At 42.3% G+C, this 9318-nt stretch overlaps 1 protein-coding gene across 5 annotated transcripts in view; it reads left to right on the top strand.

The window, feature by feature from the left end:
• The window catches only part of LOC134359979 (TNF receptor-associated factor 2-like), an 81507-nt gene that overhangs the window by 4826 nt on the left and 67363 nt on the right, over positions 1-9318 (top strand). For 3 of the 5 annotated variants that reach the window (XM_063073903.1, XM_063073904.1, XM_063073905.1), the window contains exon 2: positions 5746-5978. In XM_063073903.1, coding sequence (XP_062929973.1) covers positions 5746-5978 — 233 coding nt within the window. Of the gene's footprint in view, positions 1-735; positions 3345-5745; positions 5979-9318 lie in introns of those variants that run through there. The other 2 variants (XM_063073906.1, XM_063073907.1) reach the window with 2 other exon arrangements.

Below are 9318 nucleotides of genomic sequence, written 5' to 3' on the forward strand. Positions count from 1 at the left end.
GGAATTGTGTGCTGGATGCAGAGACTAGTGGAGTGGTAGGTGAGGACAAGGGGAACCCTATCCCTGGTAGGGTGGCGGGAGGATAGGATGAAAGCAGACGTGTGTGAAATGGAAGAGATGCGGTTGAGGGCAGCATTGATGGTGGAGGAAGGGAAGCCCTTTCTTTGAAGAAGGAGGACATCCCTTTGGTTCCGAAATGAAAAGTCTCATCCTGAGAGCAGATTGAGCAGACGGAGGACTTGAGAGAAGGGGATAGCATCTTCATAAGTAACAGGGTGGGAAGAGGTATAGTCCGGATAGCTGTGAGAGTTTGTGGGTTTGTAGTCGTCATTAAGCTGTCTCCAGAGATAGAGACCGAGAGATCGAGAAAGGGGAGGGAGGTGTCAGAAATGGACCAGGAAAATTTGAGGGTGAGGTCAAAGTTGGAGGCAAAGTGTATGAAATCGATGAGTTCAACGCAGGTGCAGGAAGCAACACCAATGCAGACATCAATGTAGTGGAGGAAAAGTGCGGGGCGGTCACCAGTGTAGGCTTGGAACATAGACAGTTCCACATAGCCGATAAACAGGCAGGCATAGCTGGGACCCATGTGAGTGCCCATGGTTGCACCTTTTGGGAGGAACCAGTGGAGAAATTATTTAGAGTGAGGACAAATTCTGCAAGGAGGAGGAGAGTAGTGGTGGAGGGGAACTGGTTTGATTAATGTCCAGAAAGAAATGGAGAGCTTTGAGGCCTTTGTGGTGGGGGATGGAGGTGTATAGGAACTGGACATCCATAGTAAAAATATGATGGGGGCCAGGGAACCTGAATTCATTGAAAAGATCCGGGGTGTGTGAAGTGTCACAGATGTAGGTAGGAAGGAACTGAACTAGGGTGGATAAAAGATAAAAAAAAAGTTGAGGTATGCAGCTACGAGTTCGGTGGAGCAGGAACAAGCTGAAACAGTGGGTCTACCTGGAGGTTTGTGGTTCTTGGGTAGGAGGTGCAGGAACTATAAGTTGGTGGATGGAAGATTCCCAGAGTCAATAAGGTTGGTGATGGTGTGGGAGACAATGGCCTGGTGTTCCTTAGTGGGGTTCTGTTCAAAAGGGTAAGTAAGAGGAGGTGTCTGAGGATTGGTGCTGAGCCTCAGCAAGGTAGAAGTGAGTTCGCCCGACTACTACAGCACCTTCCTTATCTGTGGGTTTGATGGTGAGGTTAGGATTGATGCAGAGGGAGTAGAGAGCAGAGTATTTGGAAGGAATGAGGTTGGAATTGAAGTGTTGAAGTTTCTAGACGGTTGATGTCCCATCAGCAGTTGGCAGTGAATAGGTTTTTTAAAAGTTGGACCTTTTGGTTAGGTGTAAACCTCACCTGCAAGATACCCCTATCCATTTCTTGGGTTGACCACAGTTACATCTGTTTTCTAATGCAAAACTAATCAGATGAATTATCGTGACCATATTCACCATCACGTTAAGTGCCAACTCTTTTGGATGATTTATTGATTTATTTCACAGTGCAGCATGGAGTAAGCCCTTCCAGTCCTTCGAGCTTTGCAGCCCTAGCAACCCCACAAGCCCAATTAATCTCTATCTAATCACGGGACAATTTAGGATGACCGGTTAACCAACCTGGTACATCTTCGGACTTTGGAATTGAACTCTGAACTCCGATGTTGTGCTAACCACTACGCCACTGTGGTGCCCAGTTTTTTCCCCACCCTCCTCATCCTTCCTTTCACCTTCGGAACAGAGAAATTTGGGCACAGGCGGAACATCATGGGAGCCGATCCTGATAAATCGCCGCCTAATTCTCCCTCTGGCTCCGGGTATGACTCTGGGATCGGTGGCAGCTAATCATCCGACACCTGCATTGCCCTTGTGTGTAAATGGAAATCAATTATAAACGATTTTTCACTTTTTTTTCCCCCAGAATCGGGTTTAATATCACCGGCATATATAGTGAAATTAGGTAACTTAACGGGACATGTACAATGTAATACATGACAAATATAAAGAAAAAATAATTGAATTACAGTTAGTATATATGTATATTAAATAGTGGAAAAGTAGAAATAATTTAAAAAGAAGTGAGGTAGTGTTCATGGGTTTAATGTCCATTTAGAAATCGGATGGCAGACGGGAAGAAGCTGTTCCTGAAGCGCTGGGTGTGTACCTTCAGGCTTCTGTACCTCCTTGCAGACGGTAACAGTGAAAAGAGGGCATGTCCTGGGTGATGGGGTTCCTTAATAATGGACACCACCTTTCTGAGGCACCACTCCTTGAAGATAAGAGCATAAGACATAGGAACAGAATTAGGCCTCTCAGCCCATCGAGTCTGCTCCATCATTCCATCATGGCTGATCCTGGATTCCCCTCAGCCCCATATAAGATGTCTTGGGTACTACAGAGGCTAGTATCCATGGTGCAGCCTGTCAGGATGCTGTCCATGGTACATCTCTAGAAGTTTTCAAGTGGTTTAGTTGGCAAGCCAAATCTCCTCAAACTCCTAATGAAATATAGTCATTGTCTTGCCTTCTTTATAGCTGCGTTGATACATTGGGACCAGGGTAGGTCCTCAGAGATATTGACACATTAGTTAGCATAACACATTGAAATAAAATTTATTGTTTGAGCTTATTTTCATGAAAAATTGAACAGTCTTGTCAAGGTCATGTGTAGACTTTTATACATGGCCTAGCTTGGTCGAAGTTATCTCTTAAACTACAATCGCTTGATTCTGTCAAGCAGACAGTGTAATTTATTCATCACGTTCTGGAAACTCATGGCATTTCATTAGGTTGAACACAATTTTTTGTTTGTTGAAAGAAATTCAGGTGCATAAAAGTACCAGACAGATGAGACAATGTCTCAGGAAGGCAGCATCTGTCATCAAGGACCCTCACAATCTGGGCCATGCCATCAGGCAGGAGGTACAGGAGCCTGAAGTCCCTCATCTCAAGGTTCAACTACAGCTTCTTCCCCATTGCCGTTTAGGTTCTTGAATGAACCTGAAGACCCCTAATTCTATTTCCTCAATTTACACTAATGTGGTTATTTGGGTTATTTTTATTTATTGTGTTATGCAAGTTAAATGTAATTTATGTTTGCCATGTTTGTACTGTGCTGTTGCTGCACAAAGATAATTTTCATGACGTATGCCCATGACAATAAACTTGGGTTTACTGTAATTTCCATTCGGAATTAATCATCCGCTCAAAAGTAATGAGTAAATCCAAAAGTTGGGCTCAATATCCACTTGTGCAATTGGATCCTGTTTACAGTTACTGTTCTATAGATTTGCTAAGTATGCCCGCAGGAAAAAGGAATCTGAGTTGAACGTGGTGATGTGTATGCACTCTGGTAATAAAAATTACTTTGAACTTTAATTTATTTTTGAAGGTGATTTATGGTCAATACCTAGGTACCTAGAAACATAGAAACATAGAAAATAGGTGCAGGAGTAGGCCATTCGGCCCTTCGAGCCTGCACCGCCATTTATTATGATCATGGCTGATCATCCAACTCAGAACCCAGCCTTCCCTCCATACCCCGTGACCCCTGTAGCCACAAGGGCCATATCTAACTTCCTTTTAAACATAGCTAATGAACTGGCCTCAACAGTTTGCTGTGGCAGAGAATTCCACAGATTCACCACTCTCTGTGTGAAGAAGTTTTTCCTAACCTCGGTCCTAAAAGGCTTCCCCTCTATCCTCAAACTGTGACCCCTCGTTCTAGACCTCCCCAACATCGGGAACAATCTTCCCGCATCTAGCCTGTCCAATCCCTTTAGGATCTTATACGTTTCAATCAGATCCCCCCTCAATCTTCTAAATTCCAACGAGTACAAGCCCAGTTCATCCAGTCTTTCTTCATATGAAAGACCTGCCATCCCAGGAATCAATCTGGTGAACCTTCTTTGTACTCCCTCTATGGCAAGGATGTCTTTCCTCAGATTAGGGGACCAAAACTGCACACAATACTCCAGGTGTGGTCTCACCAAGGCCTTGTACAACTGCAGTAGTACCTCCCTGCTCCTGTACTCGAATCCTCTCGCTATAAATGCCAGCATACCGTTCGCCTTTTTCACCGCCTGCTGTACCTGCATGCCCACTTTCAATGACTGGTGTATAATGACACCCAGGTCTCGTTGCACCTCCCCTTTTCCTAATCGGCCACCATTCAGATAATAATCTGTTTTCCTATTTTTGCCACCAAAGTGGATAACTTCACATTTATCCACATTAAATTGCATCTGCCATGAGTTTGCCCACTCACCCAACCTATCCAAGTCACCCTGCATCCTCTTAGCATCCTCCTCACTGCTAACACTGCCACCCAGCTTCGTGTCATCCGCAAACTTGGAGATGCTGCATTTAATTCCCTCATCCAAGTCATTAATATATATTGTAAACAACTGGGGTCCCAGCACTGAGCCTTGCGGTACCCCACTAGTCACCGCCTGCCATTCTGAAAAGGTCCCGTTTATTCCCACTCTTTGCTTCCTGTCTGCTAACCAATTCTCCACCCACACCAATACCTTACCCCCAATACCATGTGCTTTAAGTTTGCACACTAATCTCCTGTGTGGGACCTTGTCAAAAGCCTTTTGAAAATCCAAATATACCACATCCACTGGTTCTCCCCTATCCACTCTACTAGTTACATCCTCAAAAAATTCTATGAGATTCGTCAGACATGATTTTCCTTTCACAAATCCATGCTGACTTTGTCCGATCATTTCACCGCTTTCCAAATGTGCTGTTATCACATCCTTGATAACTGACTCCAGCAGTTTCCCCACCACCGACGTTAGGCTAACCGGCCTATAATTCCCCGGTTTCTCTCTCCCTCCTTTTTTAAAAAGTGGGGTTACATTAGCCACCCTCCAATCCTCAGGAACTAGTCCAGAATCTAACGAGTTTTGAAAAATTATCACTAATGCATCCACTATTTCTTGGGCCACTTCCTTAAGCACTCTGGGATGCAGACCATCTGGCCCTGGGGATTTATCTGCCTTCAATCCCTTCAATTTACCTAACACCACTTCCCTACTAACATGTATTTCGCTCAGTTCCTCCATCTCACTGGACCCTCTGTCCCTTACTATTTCTGGAAGATTATTTATGTCCTCCTTAGTGAAGACAGAACCAAAGTAATTATTCAATTGGTCTGCCATGTCCTTGCTCCCCATAATCAATTCACCTGTTTCTGTTTGCAGGGGACCTACATTTGTCTTTATCAGTCTTTTCCTTTTTACATATCTATAAAAGCTTTTACAGTCCGTTTTTATGTTCTCTGCCAGTTTTCTCTCATAATCTTTTTTCCCCTTCCTAATTAAGCCCTTTGTCCTCCTCTGCTGAACTCTGAATTTCTCCCAGTCACAGTACCTTAGGTGTCTGGAGAATTAGCCTGTAATACCAGTTCTGTCCTTGTATGATGTCCTCTTTGTTTACTTTCCAACAAGGCTGTTAATTCTTTCTGCAGCTGTTGTTTTTTGAACTTCATTATCTTAAAATGTTGGGATTAGAAGGGTATAATCTATATGTAAATTGTAGATTTGTCATGGGTCAGTATTTCTTAGATCATGAACGGGCATTTTGAAATGTACAAATTAAAACTGACCTGTGCAGTAATTAAGTACTCTGTGGTGTTCACATGACCCAGTTAATGGCATTTGAGAAAGGCAAATGAAACTGAATTTCAATGCAGCAATCCTTTCTCAATTATAATCAAATTGCAACGGCTTATTTTGTTTTTCAAGGTAAACTGTCACCTGTGGAGATTACAACAGATGGCAGCAAGGAGTGAGAGGAGCCCACCAAATTCGTTAGAATCCCAAGCGCAGGGGAATCGTGCTGGTTTTCCTAAGGAAATTTTGGCATCTAAGGTTGAGGGGAAGTACCTGTGCTTCGAGTGTCATGGGATCCTGAGGAAACCCTTCCAGGCACAATGTGGTCACCGCTACTGTGCCTCCTGTCTAAACGGGATTGTCAGGTGAGAGATTGCAAGCTAATGGCTTTCAGGCCGTGCCTTTCTGTTTCTTCCGTTCTCTGATACCAGCTCGCCTTTGGTAGGGTGTAGTTCAACTGGTGATAAGCCAAATTGTCACATTTACTCAAGAGTAAATTATGATAGGCTTTTGAGCCGTGAAGATCTGTCAGTGTTCCAGTTCATTTTCCCCTTATTAATCATATATGTAAAGCTTGGTGCTAGAGAATGGAAGTTCCTGATTATCCAGTTTCAACATCAATGCATATCAAGGTCTAATTTAAACTCTGTTCCCAACTGTTTATCTAATAGTGCGAGGGGGAAAAAAATTGTAATTTTCACAAAAGCCATCACATGGACTCCAGCTTCAATCACTATGTTGGGTTTGGAAACCTAAGGTTTTCAGCTATGCTATAGATTTATTTTCACAGATCAGTGATGCTCAGTACGTGACAGATTGCAAAGAGATGAGCTGGTACAATGGTGCAGGTTAGCACCAATGTGATCACCTGCATGTACTCAGAGTTGTGGTGGCTTCAGCCTTCATGCTTTTGGTTGAATGTTACAAAGGCTGAAGCCCCCATCATAGCTTTGCAAGCACTTGCTGAATCATTGGATACTATTTCAAACTTTGATGCCCTGCTTTGAGTGTTCAGAAGCCAGATATCCTTTGGTCTCTGGTCAAGAGTATATTGGGCGATGGTTTCTGGAAACACTTTTGAACTGCCAAGAAAAATGCCTTCATAGAAATAATAGTAACAAATCTGCAGCAACACATACAAAATGCTGGAAGAACTCAGTAGATGCTGCCTGACTTGCTGGGTTCCTCCAGCATTTTCTGTGTGTTACTCTGGTAATGAATTTGAATTGATCATTAACCTAATCTAACTAAAAGTTAAGAATCTGTGACTGGATTTGATGTTTGATTTGAGGAGAAGAAGTCACAACCCAATATATTAAGTAATCCAGAAACAGAATGTTGAATCTGCTGGACATCTGAAATGAAACAGAAAATGCTGGAAGTATTTGACAAATCAGACAGTACTTTCAGTTTCTATATCAGAGTTCCAGCATCTGAATTAGCCACTGTAATTTGCTCATTTTGTGTAAGCGAGTGGGTGGGGGGGCATGAGGGGAATTAGAGGGAATGTGGTGAGAAAAGCTACAAGGAAAATTATTAGACAGTGAACACGAGGAAATCTGCAGATGCTGGAATTTCAAGCAACACACATCAAAGTTGCTGGTGAACGCAGCAGGCCAGGCAGCATCTCTAGGAAGAGGTACAGTCGACATTTCGGGCCGAGACCCTTCGTCAGCACTAACTGAAAGAAGAGCTAGTAAGAGATTTGAAACTGGGGGGTGGGGGGGGATCCAAAATGATAGGAGAAGACAGGAGGGGGAGGGATGGAGCCAAGAGCTGGACAGTTGATTGGTGAGAAAAGCTACAAGGAAAATTAGTAGACAGTGAGTTGTTCTGTGAGCCTGCAAGGACTTGGTGGGCTGAAATACCTTCTGGCTATGTGATAAGGAAATAGAGAAATACACATGCTCCTCCAATACCATTAAAATGCCTGATTTTTCACTTTACAGTTGACATCTTCTTCTTCAGCTTCTAAGTCCCCAACTTTTGAATTCTTCCGTAAAGTGCTCTCCCTCTCTCTCATCCCCTGTTGTGCTTTTACAATGCACTTTATTGACTAGACTTCTAATCAGCTGCCCTAATCTCACCTTCTGTTTTTGTTGTTCGAATTCCTTGATGTTTTTACCACATTAAAGTTTCCAAAAAAAAACTAAAGCTATTGAACTGAGGATGTGGCAGACTTTCTAAATAGCTGCTTTGTATGAGTCTTGGCAGGGGAGTATGTGGAAAATGAAACAAGATCACAGCATGATTTATTATATTTTATAAGTAAGAACATTGTGATACATTTGTATGGTAAATCACATGCCTCCCCTTTCAGATATCTGCATTCGATTAAAAATTGTACATTGATTATTATATTCCAAATGAGTTCTCAGCTGGCAATTCTATCAATCCCAATCACTTGCCTATTTCCTTGTGTCCATCAATTTATTTTCTTTTACCTGCTCTTTGGTGGTTTTGCTATTTACCATAGCCAATCAAGCTAAGTCGAATTTATTGTCACTAGAATATTATAAAGTTTTTGACAAGAACAGGCCATTCGGCCCAACAAAGCTTCTCAAATTCCTATTCACATGGTGTCTTGAAATACCTGTCGAGTTTAGATTTGAAAGGCTGTAAGGTGCTACTCTCATCTATACAACCAGGTAGTTTGTTCTAACTCCCCAACTCACTGTGTAAAGAAATGCTTCCTGATCTTAGTCTGAAATCTCCCTTTAACCAGTCACCACCTCTGTCCTTGTTGATGGATTAATTCTGAAGTAGCAGTTAGCATCCACCTTACTTGTACCCTTAATAATTTTGAACAATTCTATCACATCTTCTCTCATTCTATGTCTACTTAGGCTAAAATGATTTAATTCTTTCAATCTTTCTTCATAGCTCATACCCTGTAGACCTGGAATTAAGTCTTGTCGCCCTTCTCTGAACCAACACCTTCACATCCCTCACAAAATATAGAGACCAAAATTGTACTCAGTACTCAAGGTGTAGCCTCACAAGGGCATTATACAGCTCAAGGAGAACATCTCTAGACTTGAACTCCACTGAGTGCAGTATATAGCTCAATATTCTGTTAGCCTTCCTAATTGCTTCTGTGCATTGCCTAGAAGTTGATGGTGATGAGTCGACCAGGAAGCTCAAATCCTATAGTGCACTTTCTAACTCAAGATCCCTATTATATATTTGTATCTAATATCTCTACTTCCTGTATGTAATAGTTTACATACATTACATTTCATCTGCTATTTATCTGCCCACATCTGGATTTTGTTTAGATCTAACTGTATTGATTCTGCTGCCTGAATGTTATCAGCCTGTCCCCCTAATTTTGTGTCATGTACAAACTTTACTAGTTACTTTGTTTGGTGCTTATTCCAATTATTAATGTCAATTAAAAACTGCAGTGGCCCCAAAACCAATCCCTGTGGAACCGGAACCCCACTTTTAACATCCTGTAGGTATGAAAATGATCGTCTCACCACAACTCGTTTATGAGCCAATTCTGCATCCATACCTTATCCTGAATCCCTGCCTCCTGTAGTTTGATTATTAACCTTTTGTGGGGTACCTTGTCAAAAGCCTTCTGAAAGTCCAAGTAAAAGATATAAGATATCAGCCGCTCTATTGTTATCATAAATTTTAGTTGCCTCTTCATAGAACTCCAGCATATTAGCGAAACATGATTTTCTCTTTCTGAACCCA

Source organism: Mobula hypostoma, chromosome 21 (genome assembly GCF_963921235.1).
Source record: "Mobula hypostoma chromosome 21, sMobHyp1.1, whole genome shotgun sequence".
Taxonomy (NCBI): domain Eukaryota; kingdom Metazoa; phylum Chordata; class Chondrichthyes; order Myliobatiformes; family Myliobatidae; genus Mobula; species Mobula hypostoma.